Here is a 23,771-nt window from a genome sequence, read left to right as displayed (position 1 = left end):
CTGCCTCAACTTGAGCCCTTGTTATTGGTCTATTCAGGGTTTGGACTTCCTCCTGGTTTAGGCTTGGGAGGATGCAAGTGTCCAGGAATTTATCCATTTCTTCCCAGTTTACTGGCTTATGTGCATAGAGTTGTTTGTAGTAATCTCTGATGGTGGTTTGTATTTCTGTGGAATCTGAGGTGATACCCCTTTATCTTTTTTTTATTATTGCATCTATTTGATTATTCTCTCTTTTCTTTTTTATCAGTCTGGCTAGTGGTCTATTTTGTTGATCTTCTCAAAAAAACCAGCTCCTGGATTTATTGATTTTTTTGAAGGGATTTTTGTGTCTCTGTCTCCTTCAGTTCTGCTCTGATCTTAGTGAATTCTTGTCTTCTGCTTGGTTTTGAGTGTTTTGAGCTTGCTCCTATAGCTCTTTCAATTTTGAGAATAGGATATCGATTTTAGATCTTTCCTTGCTTCTCATGTGGGCATTATCGCTGTAAATTTTCCTCTAGACACTGTTTTAAATGTGTTCCAGAGATTCTGGTATGTTGTGTCTTCATTCTCATTGGTTTCAAAGAACATCTTTATTTCTGCCTTCATTTCATTGTTTATCCAGTCAACATTCAAGAGCCAGTTGTTCAGTTTCCATGAAGTTGTGTGGTTCTGAGTTGCTTTCTGAATTCTGAGTTCTAATTTGATTGCACTGTGGTTTGAGAGACTATTTGTTATGATTTCTGTTCTTTTGCATTTGCTGAGGAGTGATTTACGTCCAATTACGTGGTCAGTTTTTGAATAGGTGCGATGTGGTGCTGAGAAAGTTGAGAATTTTGTAAATGTCTGTTAGGTTTGCTTGTTCCAGGTCTGAGTCAAAGTCCTAGATATCCTTGTTAATTTCCTGTCTCGTCGATCTGTCTAATACTGACAATGTAGTGTTAACGTCTCCCACTATCATTTTATGGGAGTCTAAGTCTCTTTGTAGGTCATTAAGAACTTGCTTTATGTATCTGGGTGCTCCTGTATTAGGTGCATATATATTTAGGATCATTAGCTCTTCTTGTTGCATTGGTCCTTTTACCATTATGTAATGCCCTCTTTGTCTCTTTTGATCTTTGTTTGTTTAAAGTCTATTTTATCAGAGACTAGGATTGCATCTCCTGCTTTTTTTTTTTTTTTTGCTCTCCATTTGCTTAGCAAATCTTTCTCCATCTCTTTATTTTGAGTCTATGTGTATCCTTGCATGTGAGATGGGTTTCCTGGATACAGTGCACCAATGGGTCTTGACTTTTTATCCAATTTGTCAGTCCATGTCTTTTGATTGGAGCATTTAGCCCATGTACATTTAAGGTTAATAGTGTTATGTGTGAATTTTATCCTGCCATTTTGATGCTAGCTGGTTGTTTTGCCCATTAGTTGATGCAGTTTCTTCATTGTGTCAATGCTCTTTATCATTTGGTACATTTCTGGAGTGGCTGGTAGTGATTGTCTCTTTCTATGTTTAGTGCTTCTTTCAGGAGGTCTTGTAAAGCAGGCATGGTGGTAATGTAATCTCTGAGCAATTGCTTTTTCATAAAGAATTTTATTTCTCCTTCTTTTATGAAACTTAGTTTGGCTGGATATGAAATTCTAGGTCGAAGTTCTTTTCTTTAAGGATGTTGAATATTGGCCCCCACTCTCTTCTGGCTTGTAGGGTTTCTACTGAGAGATCTGCTGTGAGTCTGATGGGCTTCCCTTTGTGGGCAACCCAACATTTCTCTCTGGCTGCCCTTAGCATTTTTTTCTTAATTTCAACCCTGATGAATCTGATGATTGTTTGCCTTGGGGTTGCTCTTCTTGAGGAATATCTTTGTGATGTTCTCTGCATTTCCCGAACTTGAATGGTGGCCTGCCTTGCTAGGTTGGGGAGGTTCTCCTGGATAATATCCTGAAGAGTGTTTTCCAGCTTTGATTCATTCTTTCCATCACATTCAGGTACACCTATCAAACATAGGTTAGGTCTTTTCACATAATCCCATATTTCATTGAGGCTTTGTTCATTTCTTTTTACTCTAATCTTGCCTTCTCATTTTATTTCATTGAGTTGATCTTCAATCTATGATATCCTTTCTTCTGCTTGGTCGATCCAGCTATTGAAACTTGTATTTGCTTAGCAAAGTTCTTGTGTTTTTCAGCTCCATCAGTTCATTTATATTCCTCTCTAAGTTGTTTATTCTCGTTAGCATTTCATCAAACCTTTTTTCAAGGTTCTTAGTTTCTTTCCATTAGGTTAGAACATTTTCTTTTAGCACAGAGATGTTTGTTATTACCCACTTTCTGAAGCTTGTTTTTGTCAATTCATCAGACTTATTCTCTATCCAGCCTTCTTCCTTTGCTGGTGAAGAATTGTGATCCCTTGGAGGAGGACAGGCATTCTGCTTTTGGGTGTTTTCATCCTTTTTGCACTGGTTTCTTCCCATCTTTGTGGATTTATCTACCTGTGATATTTGTAGATGGTGACTTTCAGATGAGGTCTCTGAGTGGACATCCTGTTTGTTGATGATGAAGTTATTCTTTCTGTTTCTTAGTTTTCCTTCTAACAGTCAGGCCCCTCTGCTGTAGGACTGCTGGAGGTCCACTCCAGACCCTGCTTGCCTGGGGATCACCTACAGTGGCTGCAGAACAGTAAGGGTTGTTGCTAGTTTCTTTTTTGCTATTTTTGTCCCAGAAGTATACCCACCAGATGTCAGCCTGAGATGAGGTGACTCTTTGGCTATACAGGGTTCAGGGAGCTACTTGAGGAGACAGTCTGTCCCTTATAGGAGCTCAAGTGCTGAGCTCTGAGCTCCATTGTTTCATTCAGAGCTGCTGGGCAGGTATGTTTAAGGCTGCTGCAGCAGAACTCATAACCACCTTTTTTTTTCCAGGTACTCTGTCCTGGGAAGGTCAGGCTTTATTTATAAGTTCCTGTCATGCTGCTGCCTTTTTTCAGAGATGCTCTGCCCAGCGAGGAGGTAGCCTAGTCACAGTCTGCAGCAGAGGCATTGCTGAGCTGCCGTGGGCTCTGCCCAGCTGCTGTGTGAACTTGCTTGCAGTTTTGTTTATAGGAGTACAGTTAGAACTGCCTTGGTAATGGTGGTCTGCCTGAGTAATGGCAGACTGCCCCAGTAATGGTGGTCTGCCTCAGTAATGGCGAACTGCCTTGGTAATGGCAGACTGCCTCAATAATGGCGGACTGCCTCGGTAGTGGTGGACTGCCTCAGTAATGGCAGACACCCTTCTCCCCAGTGAGCTGGACCATCCTGGGTCTAGCTGTGCTTGCTGTGAAACTCTCAGTCCAAAGCATTTCAGATTGATGGTCTTTGTGGGGGTGGGACCCGCTGAGCCAGATGGCCTGGCTCCCTGTTTCAATCCCCTTTTTTTTAGTTGAATGGGTGACTCTGTCTCCCAAGCATTTCAGTTGCCATTTGAAACAGCCCCCAGATTTGTGTGAGTTTTTGTGCACAGACCCACTGCGCTGGCTAAGACAGCAGCGCTGGCGACTTGTAGCGCTTTTCCATCCAGGAATCTCCTGGTCTGTGGGCAGTAAATATTCATTTGGAAATGTGTTGATTACTCACCCTCTGCGTTTTCACTGAGAACTGCAATCCAGAGCTGTTCCTATTCGGCCATCTTGGATCTCCTCCTTGTTCAGCGGCAACTTTCTTTAAAGTTATTTCATCTTAAAAATATGCATGCATTTGTATTCTATTCCATAATATAATTCCATTATATATGACATGACATAAAATGCTGTCAAGTTCTTTCTCAAATTTTGGAGTACAATTTATGCTCCAGAAAAAAAAAAAATATGTCTCCTGTATCTTCATGTGTAGTACACTGTTACATACCAAGTTTGGGCACCACAGATGTAATAGAGAAAACACAGACTTTGGACCAGGACCCAGTCTGGTTTCCAACATGGGATTCACCACTATGTGCATGTACTTCTGTGAATCTGTTTTCTCATATGTGAAATGAAGATAGTAATGCCCACCATATGGAGTTGCTATGAGACTTTCATGAATTAATGTATGGAAAGCACCTAACAGAGACCCTAGCACATCATCGATACCATCCTTCACCTGCTACTCCTCATGTGGCAAATACAAATTAAAAATAAAACTGACAAAGCAGTGCCCAGAAACATTTCTGTTTTCTGGATGGAGACAGCAAGGTAAACTTTAGAAGTAGTCAACAGAACCAAAGAATCTCATATCCAAAGCTAGCTAGCCAAAACCAACAAATGTTCTATGGCCCAATAAAAACAATCCCAGTATTGGTCAACATCCACAATTCTACATCCGAAGCCACGTGGCTGTCACCTGACTCAACTCCTTTGCCACCAGTGTGGGTGAACTGTTGAGCCTTGTATTTAATGCTGATATTGATAGCTTCTGAATGCCTCCTCATGAACTCCAGGTTCAGTCTTTGCTACTCGCCTTCAATTTTTTAAGGGATTAAATATTTGAGGTATAACAAAAGTATAGAAAAAAGCATTAATGAACACTCATTACCACCACAGCACTTGTGAAATAAAAGGTTACAGGCAGCTTCTTCTATGTATACTTCCCATTTCTCTTTCTTCACCAGAGATCATCATTATAATGATTTAGGGGTTTGTAATTTTAATGAATATTACATACTTTCATATGCCCATAAGCTATAATATATATGCATATATATGTGTGTGTGTGTGTGTGTGTGTGTGTGTGTATGTATGTTCATATTAAACTTGATTTTTTTATTTTTTATTTTATTTTATTTTTTTGAGACAGAGTCTTGCTCTGTTGCCAGGCACCAGGCTGGAGTGCAGTGGTGCAATCTCGGCTCACTGCAACCTCTGCCTCCTGGGTTCAAGCAATTCTCCTGCCTCAGCCTCCCTGGTAGCTGGGACTACAGGTGCACACCACCATGCCCAGCTAATTTTTTTTTTTGTATTTTTAGTAGAGATGGGGTTTCACCATGTTGGCCAAGATGGTCTCGATCTCTTGACCTCGTGATCCGCCCGCCTTGGCCTCCCAAAGTGCTGAGATTACAAGCTTGAGCCACCGCACCTGGCCTCTATTTTTTTCATTTTGTTTACTTATTTTTGAGACAGAGCTTCGCTTTGTCACCCAGGCTAGAGTGCAGCGTGTGATCTTGACTCACTACAACCTCCGCCTCCTGGGTTGAATTCTCATGCCTCAGCCTCACAAGTAGCTGGTACTACAAGCAAAAAACACCATGCCCAGCTAATATTTGGGGGGGGGTTATTATTATTATTTTAGTAGAGATGGAGTTTCTCCATGTTAGCCAGGTTGGTCTTGAATTTTTGCCCTCAAGTGATATGCCCAACTTGGCCTCCCAAAGTGCTGGGATTACAGGTGTGAGCCACCACAGCTGGCCTAAACTTTATTTTTTAAATGGTCATATTGTATGTATTTTTCTCGCACTTCATGTTTTTGAGATGTTTTTCATGTAGATACATATAGCTGTGCTTGGTTCATTTTAACTACTGCATGCTTTTCTATTTGATCATATTTTATTGTAATAACATACCACCATGTACTTACCTGCTTTCTTATTCATAGACAATTAGTTTGTTTCTAACTTTTTGCTATTATAAACAGAGCTGAAATAAACATTCTTATACTTGCCTGCTGCTGAGTGTAGGGTAGGCAGAAGCAAGAGTTTTTTATGCACTTTGCTTTATTGCACTTCACAGGTACCATGTTTTTTATAAATTGAAGTTTCGCAGCAACCATGATTTGAACAAGTCTGTTGGCACCATTTTTCCAAAAGCATATGCTGTATATGTCTCTATGCCACATTTTGGTCATTCACTATTTCAAGCTTCATTATTATTATATTTGTTATGGTGATCTGTGATCAGTCATCTTTAATGTTACTACCTATTGTCATTGTTTTGGGGTGCCACAAACCACACACATATAAAACAGCAAACTTAATCGACAAATGTGTGTATTCTTACTGCTTTATCAACCAGCTGTTCCCCTATCTGTTTCCCTCTCCCTCTCTTGGGATCCCCTATTCCTTGAGACACAACAATATTGAAATTAGGCCAGTTAACAACACTACAATGGCCTCCAAATACTCTAGTGAAATGCATAGTCGCAAGTCCCTCAGTTTAAATTCAAAGCTAGAAATGATTAAGCTTAGTGAGGAATGCAGGTGAAAAGCTAATACAAGCCAGGAACGAGATCTCTTGCGCCTGTTAGCTAAGTTGTGAATGCAAAGGAAATGTTTTTAAAGGCAACAAAAAGTGCTATTCCAGTGAACACACAAATGATTAAAAAGCCAAAGAGCCTTATTGCTGATTTTAGTGGTTTGGATAGAAGATCAAAACAGCTACAACATTCCCTAAGCCAAAGCCCAGTGCAGAGTAAGGCCCTAACTCTTTATTTCCAGAAGACTGAGAGAGGTGAGGAAGCTGCAGAAAAAAGTTTGGAGCAAGCAGATGTGGGCTCATGAGGTTTAAGGAATGATGCCATCTCCATAACATAAAAGGTAAAATAGGAAGTGCTGATTGAGAAGCTGTAGTAAGTTACCCAGAAGATTTAGCCAAAATCATCGGTGAAAGTGGCCACACTAAACAACAGATTTTCAATGGAGATGAAACAGCCTTCTATTGGAAGAAGATGGCATCTAGGACTTTCATAGATAGAAAGAAGTCAAAGCCTGGCTTCAAATCTTCAAAGGACAGGCTAACCCTCTTGTAAGGAGCTAATGTAGCTGGGTGATCCTAAGTTGAAGCTAATGCTCATTTACCATTCTGAAAATCCTAGGGCCCTTAAGAATTATGCTAAATCTACTCTGTCTGTCCTCTATAAAATAAACAGCAAAGCCTGGATGACTACACATCAGTTTACAGCATGGTTTACTGAATATTTTAAGCCCACTGTTAAAACTTACTACTTAAAAAATATCATTCTTTTCAAAATATTACTGATTAACCATGTACTTGGTCACCTAAGAGATCTGATAGAGATGTACAAGGAGATTAATGTTGTTTTCATGCCTGCTAATATATCCATTCTGTAGCCCATGGATCAAGGCATAATTTAGACTTTCAAGTCTTATTATTTAAGAAATGCATGTCTATAGCTGCCATACATAGTGATTCCTCTAATGGATCTGGACAAAGTAAATTGAAAACCTTTGGGAAGGGATTCACCGTTGTAGATGCCAATCAGAACATTTGTGTTTCCTGGTAGGCGGGGAGCAAAAATATCAACATTAGCAGTTTAGAAGAAGTTGATTGTAACTCTCACAACTGACTTTGAGGGGTTCAAGGCTTTAGTGGAGGAAGTAACCACATATGTGGTGGAAACAGCAAGAGAACCAGAATTCGAAGTGAAGCCTGAAGATGTGGCTTAATTGCTACAATCTCATGATAAAACTTGAACTCCTGAGGACTTGATTCTTATTCATGAGCAAAGAAAGTGGTTTCTTGAGATGAAACCTACTTCTGATGAAGATGCTATTAACATTGTTGAAATTACAAGGGACTTAGAATATTCCATAAACTTAGTTGATAGAACAGTGACAAGGTTTGAGTGGATTCACTCCAATTTTGAAAGAAGTTCTATGGTGAGTAAAATGCTATCAAAGAGCATCACATGCTACAGAGAAATCTTGTGTGAAAGGAAGTGTCAATTGCTGGGTTAAACTTCATTGTTGTCTTATTCTTAAAAATGGCCACAGCCACCCCACTTCAGCAACCACCACTCTGATTAGTCAGTAGCCATCAATATCAAGGCAGGCCCTCCACCAGCAAAAAGATTATGACTCACTGAAGGCTCAGATGCTTGTTAGCATTTTTTAGCAATAAACTATTTTTCACTGAAGTATGTACTTTTTAAAGACATAATACTATTACATGCTTAGCAGATTACAATATAGTATAACATAACTTTTATATGCACTGGGAAGCCAAAAAGATTGTGAGACTCACTTTATTTCAATATTCACTTTATTTTGGTGGTCTGGGACAGAACCCACAATATATCCAAGGTATGCCTGTAGGTAACCAGGAGTTAAATTGCTAGGTCTTAAGGTATGTGACAGTCTAACAGGGTTTATTTCAAAAGCCAAATGGTGCCATAGAAAACCACATGGTGAAATCACTGCACAAATGTGCAACCAATAAAAATAGAGCTGTGTAAACAAGTTTGGACAAATTTACCTTGTCCAAGAGTGATTGATTAAACCATCACTTTTGTCTTTTATGGCAGCTTATGCTGCAACCTTTAAAAATTCCTCGATGGGCTCCTCTTTGTCAGCTTCACTTCTGGCTCTGCACTGGACCCTGTGTCATTTCGTGGCCTATTCCTGTCTGCCAAGTGTGGCCTCTGCAGTTCCCAGCAGATATCTAGGTCCGATTTTGCTCGCTCTTTGGTTCCCAGTTCAAATCGGATGCAGTATTCTAAGCTGGAAGAAATCTGATAGATCTTAGCATTCCACACATTTGTTTTACTTTGAGAAAGCTAAGGTTCAGGCACATTAGCTGACATACCTAGCATGTGGTAGAACAAGATGTCCCTCCCGAGTCTGTCTTCCTCCTAACCTCATGCTGCTTTGATGGAGATTGTCACTGAAGTCATAGAAGAATGAGGTGACCTTGTAAAACAGTGTTGATATGAGGATGGGTGATCTTACTCAGTTCTGGAGTTAGAACTCCAATCTTCAGAGTTTTAGATAAGGTGGAACAACCTATATAGAAATGTGAGAAAGAATAGATGGTGAGGTAGAAGGAGAGAGTATGGTATAATGTAAATCATGCTATAAAACAAAAATCTACTCTCAAATCTTGTAGAGAAAAAAGCATTGCATAAATGAAGGAGGTCAGCTGTATCTTACACCGAAAGAGGTTGCAGAGGATGAAGACAAAGAGGTGACTTTTGGATTGGTAGTGTAGAGGACCTTGCCAGAAGCAGTTTCAGCAGAGGCAGAGTTGTAGAGACAAAAATCAGAGCAGAATGGGTTAAAAAAGGAGGACTTCCAATTTTAAAATAATATTTTTAAATAAAAATAGTAAGTTAAAATATTATCACCTTTCTCTCAAAAAACCAAACCCAAACCAGAAAAACTTGAAACAAAAGCACAAAGACCATCTTTGAAGAAACTGAGAAATATTTGAACTATTAAAACACCATATATAAGAATAGAAAAGAAGGAAGGGTGGCAAATGATATGACATGGTGGAGAAAAGTCAAATATAATCCTGTGGAAGGAAATACTGAAAGTGAACAAGACATGTAGCCTTATAGACTCCTGGAAAGCTGAAAACCTGGTTATCGCAAAAGGCAAAGAAGGGTTAGAGAGTGAAAACTGGAATATTGATTGTTTAAAAATGTATCTGAGCTCTTCAACCTTTAAAACCATCCCTCCCTCCCACTAGAGTTTGAAAATCACCCCTTCTTTACCTCCACCAGAGGGGAGAAACATATTTTCTGACAAAATTGCACAAGAATGGTCTCATAGTCAGGGACGCCAGGCACAGGGAAATTATAAAGACATATGCAAAACAAATGTTGCTACTTCCAGCCTTCCTCCTTGTCCAATTTCAAGCTTAAAATCTAAGAAAAGAGTTCGAAAACTACTTCTCTGTAGAAATAAATACCTTAAAGGAAAAAAAATATGCACATACACTGATATTTGAAGATCTTCAAAAAAATCTGCTTTAAAAAAAAAAGCTGGTCATTCATTAATTGGCATCCCATCATGCAGAATTTCCAATAAGGCTTTTAGACTCATTCATTTGATATGGACAGACAGCCAAAGTTCACTAAACATTTGAAGAAGGACCCCACCAGAAGAGACAGGGAAGAGAGGAGACAATTTTCAAGTTTCAAGAAGCTGTGTCTTATAGGGAGATGCAAATAAATAAGTCAGTAGCTAGAGGGAGATGTGGGGTCAAAGAGGACTTAAAAAATTTTTTTAAGATAAGAGATACTAGAGTATATTTGTATGCTGGTAATCAGCATCTAGTATTTTTCTTTCTGACAAATGTGTAGTCACAAACATTTAGAAAAGAACTGTAAAGTATGTCTGCTTCTGCTTATGATACTGAGAGATGGGAAAAGCCTTCATTTCCATGGTCAACCAGCAAAGCCCAGATAAAATAAAATTCATGTTTCCATGAGGCTAGTAGAGACAAAAGAAGCATTGATTAACTGAATTAGAGAGAAACAAGCCCTTTATAAAATAGCTAAGCAGAGAAGCTTCTGCAGAAGCTTCTATACTTAAAGGTGGATGCCTGGTCTAGGTTTGGGTAATTGGAGCAGTGGGTCTGCCATAGACAGACTCTGCAGGAATAAGGAAAAATCAGCCAAGTCTTACCTAACCAGGTGTGCCAAAAGGAGGCATTAGAATGTGAAATGAAAAAGAAATCTCTCAGCCTAAGTTCTCCCTGCTCACCCACACTTCTGCATTTTCCAAGAAAGTAGCAGTAGAGGAATTGCCTGCAAAGTAGAGAGAAATTACATAATTAGGTAGATTCTCATTGTGCTTGGATTCTGGAGTCCTACCAGAGTGAAATACAAGAAAAGGTCAAGCAAAAATATCTGAAGCTGCATCTAGCCACTTCGAACTCAAATGGTGAGAAGATCACAAAGGCAAGGCAGGGCAGGGCAAAAGGCCGGAAGTTGGCCTAATAACAGGGAACATGATTCTAACAAAAGGTACAGCCCAGCCCAAGCTCAGCCCGACTCGAGGAGGAATCTAATGATCAGCCCCTCACCCTAGCTCACAAAGAATGAAAGGCTTACACTCTGCAGTGAGTAAACAACAGAAACCAATATTATACCAAAGACTCCACTGCCTTTTTTATTCAGTGACCGAAATGCAAACTATTATGAAAAATTGGAAGAAGCAGGGGAATGTTACTCACAATTTAAAAAAATTTTTAAATGATAGTTAATAGAAACAAACCACAGATGACTCAGTTATTTGAAGTAACAGACAGGGACTTTTAAGCAACTATTATAAATAGGGTAAATAATTTACAGGAAAAGGTGAATATAATGGGGGAAGATATGGGTCATCAGAAATTTTAAAAAGAAAACTGAAAGAAAGAAGTAAAAACTATGGAACTGAAAGATACATATTTGAAGTAAAAATATTATTAGATGGGCTTAAAATCAGATTGAACACCACAGAAAATGGATTAATACATTTAAAAACAACTGAGTAGAAATTATCCAAACTGAAAGACAGAAAGGGAAAAGTTTAAGGGGTAGAGGGAGAGAATGAACCAGTCCTGTGACTTATGGGATAATATCAAGTGATCCATACTACTTGATAACATGTATTAGTGTAATTGAAATACCAAACCTGATCCACACACAGACCCAGAAGCTTAAAGAACCTCAGAAGGACAAATACAAAGAAAGCATCACCTAAATACATCATAGTCAAATTTCCAAAAAATCATAAAAGTGGCCATAGGGAAGGGAGGAAATATATGTTAAAGAGAAACAACATTGAAAGCAATAACTTTCTTCTCATTAGGAAAGAAAAAGTGAAATGCAGAAAACAATGGTCCAGTATCTTTAAAGAGAGAAAAGAAAAAAATCAACTTAGAATTCTATATCCAATTAAAAATGTTGAAGGCAGAATTAAGACATTTTCTGAAGGGGGGAAGATGCCTGAGAGAATCATCATCAGCAAATCTGCCCTATGAAAAAACAATGCTAAAGGAATTATTTAGGGTGAAGAAAAATAATACCAGGTATAAACTAGATCCACAAAAACAAATTAAAAATAAAGAAGAAGAGTACCAGAAATGATAAATATTTAGGTAAATATAAAAGGTTATTTTTTATCTTTTCAATAATTTCATAAAAAGACAATTGACTAAGAGAGAAATAATAATACTATTTTGGGATTTGTTACAAATGGAGAAATAAAATATATAACAATAATAGCACAAAGGATAAGAGGGAACTGTATAGAAGTATAATATTAAAAGGTTCTTCCATTAAATGAGAAGTAGCATAATATTAACTTATAGTAGCTTGTGATAAAATAAGGATGCCTATTATAATTCATTGAGCAACTGCTTTAAAAAAGACAAAAATGATATATAGCTTTATGTTTTTAAAAAGCTAATAGAGAATACTAGATGAAATACCAAAAAGTCCACGATCAATGCAAAAGAATATAGGAAAGAAGAAAGAAAGAACATAAGTGACCATTAGAAAGCAAACAGCAAGACAGCAAGATGGTGGGCTTAAACCCAACCATGGCGAGACTTACATTAAATATAAAATGAACTAAAGATTCCAGATAAAAGGCAGAGAATGTCACACTGCCTAAAGAAGCAAGATCCAGCATATCATTGATCTATTGCTCCATAAAATACACCCCAAATATTAGTAGCTTGAAACAATAATTTCTTATGCTAATTTCACCTGGACTTATTTATGCAGCTTATATATAGGATCAGCTGGGGATTAGGCTCAACTGGGAAATATAATGCCTCTGGAACAACTGAAGATCTCTCTCTCAATATGGTTCTTCCTTCTCAAAGACTTAAAAAGACCAGGTTTTCCCTCACGGTGGCTGCAACAGTCCAACAAACTCCAATATTCATGTGCTAATAGAGCCTTTGCTTTTGTTATGCTTGCTGATGTCCTGCGGGCTAAAGCAAGTTGCATAGCCACATGCAGAGCCATATGGGAGAGGACCATACAGGGGGAGCGGTGACCTTTCAGGACATTAGTAAATAGTCCACCACATACATTATATATGGTTAAAGAGACACACTTTAAATGTAAATATGTTGATAGATTAAAAGTGAAAGAATGGAAAAAGATATACTGTGCAAGCACCAATCATAAAAAGTTGGAATGGATATTAGACAAAGCAGACTTCAAAATAAAAAGTATTTACCAGAGATAAAAAATTATTGAAGAAAATATGTATGTCAAAGACAATCCAAGGGAAATTAGAAAATGTATCCAACAAAAAACAAAAACCCGACATACCAACATTTGTGGGATGCAGCTAAAGTAGTGCCTAGGGGAAATGTACAGCTTTAAATGCTTTTCTTAGAAAAGAAGAAAAGCTTAAATGATTTAAAACCAATGGAAAGTAAAAAGAAAGAACTTATTAAACTCAAAGTAAATAGGTAAAGGAAAATAATAACGAGTGAATCAGCAAAACTGAAAATAGACATGCAATAGAAGAAGACAAATAATAGAGAAAATCACAAAGCTCAAAGTTAAATATTTTAAAAGAATAAATTGATAAACCACTAGTAAGAGTGATTTTTCTAAAAGGAGGAAAGATACAACTTACAGGTAATATCAAGAAAGGGACTATTACTACAAATCCTACAAACTGTTCAAAGATAATAAAGGAATATTATAAACAATTTCATAGAAATATATTCAATTATAAAGGAAATAAATATCTAGGCATGTTCCTATATATAAATTATACTTCACTAAAAAGTGCACAAGAAAAGCTTTGGTTCAACATGCATCTTAATATTATATTAATCATGTTGGCCTATCCTTAGGTAAAAGTCCCAAAGAGACTATGTTTTATATACATTTTAAACAAATGATTACATTTGTTTAAACGAAATGATTACATTTTGCTGTAGAACTTCATGACTCCTAAGTAACAGCAAAATGTCTCTAATTCTTTTTGTTTTGTTTTGTTTTGTTTGTTTTGAGACCCGCCTCGGCCTCCCAAAGTGCTGGGATTACAGGCCTGAGCCACCGCGCCCGGCCAAAATGTCTCTAATTAATCTGTGTTCTTCTGTTCACTATACTGTTTACTTATAGTCAACAATTGGAGGCATACGGCCATCTGGAAATGTTGCAAGAGTGCCATTAGTGGTAATAAATAGCAATAGGTGTTTACTGTGTAAGTTGAGAACCAAAGCCAACAACTGCAAAGCATTTGAGAAGAGTTCAATTCCACAGAAGCTCTTTTATAAGACTAGGAAGTTGACAATGCAGAGCTGATGCTGAATTATTTTTGGATGGTAATGGAGGTTGTTTTTATAGAACCAAAATGTGGTAGTCATTGCAGAATACTGAGGGAGATTTTTCAGTGGAAACCTCAGTAGAATACTTGGAATGAAGGCTTGTTGAAGTACTTCTTGACATTCTGTGTATGTTCATCTTTTAGTGTTTTCATCAGCAATGTCACCAAATGGTGGGTGAATACACCCACCATTCATTTGACAGTCACCTGCTTGATGCCAATTATTAAGTGTAGTGGGAGTTGCAAAAGAAACACAAAACATGTGGCCTGAACCCCTTAGCTTCTAAATAGGAACACTGGCAGACATGTGAAATCACCAAGGGAAACAGGCACGCTGTAATAGCAGCCTCTCTTCATAGGATTCCCAGCCTCTTTCATTTCCCAGGAAGATAACATTTCACTTGGTAACAACCAAGTCCTCAGAGAGGTTCTTATCATCCCTTAAAAGATCTTTCTTCCAGTGTCCTTCAGTTTCTAAGAACATAAAGAATAGACCCTTATTAATAGTTTCGTTATCCCAGAACTAAAACACACCCACAATTCCTATGAAACCATCCGTTTTGCTTGCTTAGATGTGGGTCCTTCCAAAAGGGCAGAGAGTAGGGAGATGGAGCCATGTGTTATTTGATCTTTCGAGCAGTAATGGCGGTATAATAGGGAGGTTGTGATCACCACTTGCGACTAGTGAGTTTATATCTTGCCAGATAAGAAGCTTCAAGGATAAGGACATTTTCCAAAACAGCTTTGCTTGTTCTGGTACCAAAAAAATAGAAAGCTCAAGAAAATACTTCTAGAGAAAAGGAAATAGGCTTAGAGAAAATAGTCCAGTTCCCAGACTTTATTTGGCAGGGAAAAAATACAGTGAAGCCAAGCAAACTTTTCCACACCCCCAAGATGCCTTTTTTTTTTTTTTTTTTTGCTCTCTTTTTAAATCTCAAGTCTTAACACAATAGTCCAGTTTTAGTGTTACCCAAATGTCCCAGACTTCTCTAGTCAATGACCAAAGAATTAGATCACATTTACTTTTAATGTCCAACCTTCTCCCACCTGAATGTCAGAAATTAGCCCTCTGCCCCATAGTGCCCCCCAGCTCTTGTGAGGGATTCTATGGTGTCACCTCTGTGTGCTCACATACAGACCCCAATTTTCCCATCCCAGCCTCCCCCTCATGTCCCCTTGCCACTACCTCTGCTTCTGGGACCCTCACAAAACTGCCAACCCACGAGGCAGGGCTCCCCCCTACCAGCTGACTGTGGTGCCTTGCACTGCCCCCTACATGGTCTTGGTGGGGGACACTTCTCATCTTTATCCTCCAAGATATATGTTCTTTCTCATTACCAAACAACAGAGTTTGAAATTAAAATATGCCTTTTGATAGGATTTATTGGAATATTGGAAGTAATGTAAGAAACATAACATAGAGAATGATGTTTAACCGCCACATGGGCCCAGACTTGTCAGTGACCAGGTCTGGCCAATGAACGGGTCAGGTTCTGCTTGGCCTCCCTCCACATGGCCAGGGAAAGCTCATCCCTGCCCCAAAATTGGCTTCTTCCCAGAATAATTAACAATGGAGACATCCATTACCTCCACTCACCCCTTCAGTAGGCACAGAAGATATAGTGGGGACCAAAACAGTCATGGCCCAGTCCTCATGGAATTTAAAGTCTAGAACTGAAGCAAACAAAACCTAACAAATAAAGTCTAGAACTCAAACAAAACCTAAACAAATAATTGCATAATTAAATGTTATTAGTTATAAAATGTCCTAAGTGCCATAGAGCAAAAATTGTGGGGTACCAGGAAAATGTCTAACAGAGGAAGACAATTCAGATTAGGAAGTTCAGGTAAGACTGCTCTAAGCAAGTGGCATTTAGCTTGGGACTGAAGACTGGGTAAGAATTAGTCCCATGAAGAGCTGGTCAAATAGTGTTCCCAGGCACCAGTGATTGCTGATATGAAGTGACTATTGGAGAAAGAGGATTGGGAAGACCAGGGTAGCGAAAGGCAAGAGAGTGGGGGCAGAGTGATGTGAGATGAGGCTGGACACGGGGCAAGAGCCATCCACATAGGCACTGGAAGGTCATGACAATGATTTGGGATATAATCCCAGGTATAATGGACTGCTGTTGAAGGGCTTTGAGCCAGAGAGTGAATGCCATGATTTGATCTGTACTTCAAGGATATTCTTGCAGCCTTATGGAAAAAGAATGGAAAAGGGGGCAAGAGGCCAGTCAAAAGATAGCAGGTGACTACCCCAGTGCCTAAGCAAGAGATGATGGTGGCTGGGACAATGGTGTTGGCTGAAGAGATAGAGAAGTAGTCCATTTCAAGATATGTTTGAAGTAGAACCAACAGAATGTGATGATGGTGACAGGAGAGTCAAGGTAGTGGGTCAAGGAAGGCTTCTGGTTTCTGACTTCAGCAGCTGGGCATGTGGTCTGATAGATGGGCATTGAAAAGACAATAGTCAGTTTCCAAAGTCTGAGTTACTTGGTATTAAATATTCCAAACATGAAGCATCAGCAGCCCAAGGACAGTCTCAGGCAAACCCCTTTTTAGTTTGTCTTTTAAACCCTCCAGCAGTCTGGCAATCCACCCTCACCCACAGTCTCCCCATCACATCAGTTTTAAAGAAAGATTACTATTTTCTTTAGGATTCCCCCTCCAAGCAATGCCAGGATAAACATTAGAGAAAGAGAGAGTATTTATCATCCTGATTAAAAGCAGGGTCTTGGGGATTAAATCCCACCTCTGCCACTTACAGGAGCCTGGGGTAAGTTCTGTAACCACTCTGTGACTCAGTTTCCTTGTCTGTGAAATGGAGGTAACAATAGTACTACCGCAAAGAGCTGTCATAATGCTTAAGTGGATCAACTGTATTTCCTGTATTTAGACAGAGCCTGGCACCATAAGTTCCCAGAACCGTAAGTTCCCAGACAGCGTGAATAATTACCATTGCCTTTCGTTGATGCAAGCTTCCCATTTCTCTAGGGTTGTTCCATGCTAGGATGCTGCTTTGCAGAGAAGAAAACCTTTTTTGAGTCAAACAGATTTGACTTCAAGTCTCCGCTCTCCTACTTAACCTCTCTGAGCCCAATTTTCTTACCTGTAATGTGAGGGCAATAATACCCACTTTGAGTGATTATTATGAGGATGAACCAGAAATCTTTGATCACTACTTTGTATATAGTGGATGCTCAATAAATGTTAGGTTTTTGCTATTCAAAAGGAGTCTCTCTTCCTAATTTAAATAGAGCATCTCCACCCTCTGCCACTAAAAAGACTCCAGTGGGAGAAAAGCAAAATTTCAAACCCTTCATAGGGTTACAGTTTACAAATAAAGTATGTGAATCAGAAATTATATTTTAGTGTGCTACATGGAGCTATTTTAAAGGCAGGAACATGAATGTAGGCTTCTTACATTCCAGAGAGAATGGTCCACAAAGATTGCATTTGGCCTCCATATCATGTATATTTCCCACTGCCAGCTGGATGCTTTCCCAATGCCATATCCCACTTCCTCTTCCTGCCCGCGCTGTCACCTTGAACAACCAGAGTAGGAAAACACAGGCACCGGCCCACAGAAAACACGCTTGGCTGTCCTGGAAAGTGGAAGATTCCTTGGGTTTTTATTTTCCATTTCCTTTGGCACACCCGTGCAGGTGACAGTTTGCTCTGGACGCCACCCTCTCCCGCCTGCGTCCTTGTGGTAGCGTTTTCCTGGGTTCTTGGTTCTCACCTCTTTTGGGCTCACATGAGCCATTTGTATTGTTGCCTAAGTTGCTGTGTGTCCCATCAGGAGCAGCATTTAAAGACTCATTTCCAGTGTAGAAGGGAAATGCTATCTGTGTTAAGGTAAAGGAAAGTGTTTACAAGCAGATGGAGATTCCTGCAAAAGAGTCTTTCCCCTTAAATCCTTGAAATCGCACACATCCTATGCCATGGCTGACCGTGAATGGATAATATAAAGGCCTTCCCCCTAACAGGCTTTTGGGGAATTCGTGGAACTATATAGTAGTATCCACAGAGGTAAGAAGAAGACCAGTACATGTGACTACAACAGCAAAGTAAGAAATGCTCGAATAAGACTGACAGAGTGTCTTTGGATTTCAGAGAACAAATCCGTCAAGGCCTAGAAGAACTCCAGAAAGTTCTGCCAGGAGGAGACACTTACATGCATGAAGGATTTGAAAGGGTAATTTTAAAACAGTTTTAAATCCAAATATAAAGTGTGATATTGAAATATCAACATAGGGTGACTGATGAGATAAGGCACATACATTAAAAGGGCTGAATAGCACCCAATAGCAAGAGAACATTTTCTTCCCATAGCTGGTACACTGATAACTCTATCCAAAGAACTAAAGAAATGGATTCCCTTCCTCCTTCCCTGACCCTGATGAATGAATGGTCTGTTAGCTAATAGTTGGCTGGCAGTCACAAATTCCTGCCACACACAAGTCTCTGCCATTCCAAAAATGTCCTTCATTGGATGTCAGCTTCAGTGATTGAGGCAGAATTTCAGGGACTCCAGCTTCAAGGGAAACAAATGCTAGGCCATAAGGAATAAGACATTGATCATTGTGGACAGCTACAGTCATCTGTCACTTAACGACAGGGATACATTCAACGAAATGCCTTGTTAGGCAATTTTGTCATTGTGACAGCATCATAGTATGTACTTACACAAACCTAGATAGTATAGCCTATTAGACACCTAGGCTATGTGGTATAGCCTATTGCTCCTAGGCTACAAACCTTTCAGCGTGTTACTGTACTATGCATTGTAGGCAATTATAACACTAATGATACTTGTTTCTAAACATAGAAATGGTAATCCATTGAACTACAGTGTTACCATAGCTACGATGTCACTAGGTGATTGGAATTTTTCAGCTCCATTATAATCCTAGGGGACCACCATCATATGTGTAGTCTGTCCTTGACCAAAACATTGCTATGCAGCACATGACTGTATACTACTAAAATGAGAGAGTAACTTTACATGGATATCAGCCACTGATACTTGAGCAAAGCCTGGGTGAATTACATAAGGAATCAAGACTGAATTGACTGCATATTCAACAACAGAGCCCATTGTCCACTATGGTTTTTGGAGTGGCAAACCGTGGTTTTAAGTCTAATGGCTTGTTCATGTGTTTTTCAGGCCAGTGAGCAGATTTATTATGAAAACAGTCAAGGTAAGACTATAGTACAAATTACCCCTATGAATTATTTAACTTTTTCCGTGTCTGTTGCTAAAATAAAGTAGCTTCAGTCATTTCATGCTTCAAAAGACATGTATGAAATTATCTGTAATCCTTAGACACACATTTCATCACAAACAAGGAATGCATAGAAAGGTGGCATGTATTGGGTCAAATTCCACTGTCCTGTTGATGCCAAGAAAAGTTATCTAAAAGTAATTAAGTCCCATCATGGCCACAGTCTAATTCCCATGAACAGTTTTGCATGGTGAATTCATTAAATTATTAAATACTTGCATAGGTTAGTAAAGTCTTGGATTTTTATGTAAAACTTAATTTTCTTGTCCTTCTCTGAGCCCCAAGCCTCTTCATTACTGTGACTGGACATAACATTAAGATCAAGATACCAGTTTGATTAAACTTTGTTTTATTTAAATGAAAAAACTGCATAAAATATACTTAGTATAGAAATTTTTATTATTATTTTAGCTATTATTACTACAGTTTCTTTCATGAGTAGTATTTTCGTATCTCAGTCAAATCTCTTAAAAAGGAGATTCAATATTACGGTACAGATTTTCCTTCCAGGCCTGGAGAGGTGTCCATTTCTTGTTTCATTATAACCTACAACAAACAGAACAGACTCCATATCAACACCAAATCTTGCTAATATAAATCAACCATGATATGAGAAGCCTAAAATTCTCTGAAACAATTCTAGTAGGTTTTGCCAATTGTTATAATTCTTCCAGTCAACTTGTAAATCATAATGACTATTGCTTTCCACCAAACTGTTTTCAAGGGGTGGCATGTATGGTCTATTGCAGCAGGTGACAAGGACTCCCGAACAGCCCAAGCTGTGGGAGTTTGCTCACAGCTTGGACAACAGTTATGTGTGTGCAAATAGAAAATAATCACACTTGATTCACTGGTGCTAATCACAAGTGTTGGTTTAGTGACCATTTCCCCAGGTTTGGCCATTTTTCGAGATGAGGCTGAGAAATGCAAAAGCAAAACCTATTCCCCATAAAGTCTGTCTCCATGGAGGGTTCTTCTTCATGCTGGAGTTGCTTCCAGGTCCAAAAGAAAAGTTGATGATTCTCACAGTGTTGACTTTGGGCAGTTGAACTCCTAAAAGGTCGAATCCTGGGACTGAAAGGTGTTTCCCTGGGTGGGGCAGGGTGGACTGAGCCAGTCTGTATTGTGTTAAACAGGATACAGGACAGCCAGCGTCATCATTGCTCTGACTGATGGAGAACTCCATGAAGATCTCTTTTTCTATTCCGAGAGGGAGGTAAGCAACAGCCTGGCTGTGTCTAAACATATACATGGAACAGGGCTTCTCCTTTCTGTGGTTCACACTCTCTCTACTTAGGTGATAGGTGTTCTTTGCAAATCCCCTGAATGAAATAGAGTTGCATATGTAGAAATAAAAATAATAATAATAATTCAAGTTTTACAAGTGAATTTTATGTCTTACACATGGTAAATGTTTTCTCCTTTCAAAATTTTTGCATATGATTCTGTTTTGAGGGATAAAAAATATCTACCCTGCCTTTATTGATGGTGTTATACTGTTCTAACAGTTTTTAAATACTGTATATCATTTATAAACAAACATTAATACAATTTTTCTGTATATTTTCTACTAAAACAGGATGAAGGGAATTACTTGAAATCTGTCAGAGCCAATCTTGTCAGAATGTATTTGTCATTGAGATTTTCACTCTAAGATCCCAAGTTAAACAGCAATTGGTAGCAAAGTTAAATTCTCATCTCTCCTGTAATAGTTCCTTTTTACCCTTTTCTTTGTGTTTTCAAAAATTATTCCTCAAGGCAAGTGGAAAATTTTCCTAAATGAAGGTTTTAGCTTGTATAAGTAGATGTAGAAAAAGAATTGCTAAAGAATTGAAAACTAATGTTTATACTTAGGAAATCTTATCAAGTTTCACATTTCATCTATATGCCTAATTGGTATGAAAGGAAACAAGTTATCCATAGAAATGTACTGAAACCATAGCCTCATTAGTGACAAAGGGTCATTCAGGCCCCAGGTAGAAAGAAACAACATCCTAGAGATGCAGGCTCTGGGAGAGAAGTTAATGGTAACATCACACTTACCTCAAGCTCTTAACAACTGTTTACTTCGAATTCAGCTCTTTCCGCAAACACAAAGTATATATTCATTTGTTTATTCATTCAGTGTTAACTGAGAGCTTGGCATATACTTGGCCATTTGCTAGACACTAGAGGCACAGAGGTGAGTGAGATACAGCTGCTGCCCTCATGAGTCTTACCATGAAATAATAATCAGCCGTTTGAAGCGTCCACCGGCAGAGGGCTTAGGGAAATTATGTAGGTGAACTCTCCTCCCACTAGTACAAAAGGCAACTCTAATGAGGAAATACACAAGGTAATATGACAGACACTCCCTGAGCATTTGGAAAATAATACATCTCTGCATTTGAAAGTGGAAACTCAGTATGTGATGGGAATGCAAGATGGCTTGTTTGGGTGCCAAATAACAGTCAAATAAAGTAAAACCCCTAATAAGGAAAGAACTGAAACTAAAATAAATGATAAGAGTGTCAGAGACTTAAGATAGGGGTTAGTGGGAAGGAATTTTAGGTATGGCATATACAAACTTAGAAAAATATTCAGAGTGCCAATGCCAATAGAAGAAGACCTTCTGAAAAAGAAAGATAAAGCTCAAGGTATAAAGGAATTGAACTTTTCCCTTCTTGGCAATTCTATATAAAGTCCAACTGGAGGAGAAGAATCACAGAGTTGACGCAAATAAGGCTGGGGCTACGCTGAGTCTAAAAGTTAATTTTATCCTAAAAGTAGCAGGGAATATTTCTAACATGAAGGAAAAAAGACGTATGTTTTTGTCCCTTCTAGAATTCAGTGTTAAACAGAAGTGGATGTGGGTACTAAGAAAGGGAAAAAGTAACACAATTCCAATCAATATGCGTATATTGAGCACTCACCGTGTGTTTGCTATCAGTTATTAAGAACACATTGTATGCTCCAAGGATTTCCAATATTTCTCTCCATTCTGACACTGGAGAATCTGGAAATCAGACTATCAGAGCCTTTAATAAAAATGTGCTGATGTTATGAGTATCCATGTGGTTCTAGCCTTGTGTGAGGAGTTCTGCAAATGTTCTTTCATTCAATCCCCAAAACACATTACAGAGCAAAGCCAGGTGTCAAACTCAAGTATATCAAGTTCCAAAGGACCCATTCTTTTATGATATTATACCCCTATTGTAAAGAAACATACATCAGTAAAAATCCATCAGAGCAATTAATCATTTCCCCAAAATATTTAACCTAGCCTGCAGTTTCCCTTTCCTCCCCTCATCTTTCAAACCCCTTCATCAAGACTCTACTTTGGTGGGTCTTTTTCCTCACTTCCCATTGGAATAGCCACTCCCCTCAGGTCCATGTATTAGGTTACAATGTGATGTCCACTGAAGTCTGAGCTTCTTGGGATCAGGATTGCCTTCTCCAATATGGCACCTGGTACCTGGTAGGTGCTCATTAAATACCTCATAATTGAAGTTAATCAGGCAGCTCCAAAAGGAGTTCATTTCTCATTGCTTCTCTTTCTAATGTCCTCTCTTTCCTTTTCCCAGGCTAATAGGTCCCGAGATCTTGGTGCAATTGTTTACTGTGTTGGCGTGAAAGATTTCAATGAGACACAGGTATGGTCATGGATTTCCTCAAGTTTGGAGCATACTGAGCTTGTGAATGATGGAGAACATGTTTAGTCAGTGCAGAGGGCAGATCAATGGAATCAATGAGATAGGTTATTTTTCCAGAAATCCTAAGCAGGAAGGAATTACTGGTTATATAAGGAATATTAAATCATCTGCTGATGCACTTGAGGTCTTCAACACAAACCATCAAGGCAGCAGCTTTGTTGGCAAACATTAAATTGCCAAATGTCAAAAGATATCTGAATTAACCTGGAAAACTTGGTTTTTTTGTTTTTTAAGACAGGCTCTCATTCTGTCATGCAGGCTGGAGTACAGTAAGCTGTCTCAGCACACTACAGCCTCTGCCTCCCAGGCCTAAGTGATCCTCCTGCCTCACCCTCCTGATTAGCTGGGTCTACGGGTACACATCCTGAGTAGCTGGGACTACAGATGCACACCACCACACTTGGCTATTTTTTAAATTTTTTGTAGAGATAAAGCCTCACTGTATTGCCCAGGCTGGTCCCTAACTCCTGGGCTCAAGTGATCCTCCCAGCTTGTTGAGATTATCATGAGCCACAACACCTGGCCAAATTTAATTTGACAAGCATGATTTTCTTATTCAAATAATAAATGTTCTGTTTCACCCATTAAAGATACAATGCATTTTCAACACAAAAATATGGAAATAATTGGGCAAGTGGGCAAAAAAGTGTACAAGTGCATGTAATAAGCAAGTTGTAAAAACTTACTAACAATCTAACTACATGTTCCTCAATGTAGTTCATAGTTTCTTTTTGTTTTAATGGCACAGGAAAATGCTTATGATATATCATTAAGTGAATAAAACAAGATT

At 38.8% G+C, this 23,771-nt stretch overlaps 1 protein-coding gene across 5 annotated transcripts in view; it reads left to right on the top strand.

Moving 5' to 3' along the window:
- The window catches only part of ANTXR1 (ANTXR cell adhesion molecule 1), a 268,675-nt gene that overhangs the window by 48,385 nt on the left and 196,519 nt on the right, over positions 1–23,771 (top strand). For all 5 annotated transcript variants that reach the window (XM_054244875.2, XM_035272389.3, XM_078349163.1 and 2 more), the window contains exons 4-7: positions 18,118–18,199; positions 19,172–19,205; positions 20,426–20,505; positions 22,853–22,921. In XM_054244875.2, the coding sequence (XP_054100850.1) occupies positions 18,118–18,199; positions 19,172–19,205; positions 20,426–20,505; positions 22,853–22,921 (265 nt within the window). The remainder of the gene's footprint in view (positions 1–18,117; positions 18,200–19,171; positions 19,206–20,425; positions 20,506–22,852; positions 22,922–23,771) is intronic.

Source organism: Callithrix jacchus, chromosome 14 (assembly GCF_049354715.1).
Source record: "Callithrix jacchus isolate 240 chromosome 14, calJac240_pri, whole genome shotgun sequence".
Taxonomy (NCBI): Eukaryota; Metazoa; Chordata; class Mammalia; order Primates; family Cebidae; genus Callithrix; species Callithrix jacchus.
Note: the sequence above shows the minus strand (reverse complement) of the source record. Positions and strands in the feature narration are given on the sequence as shown.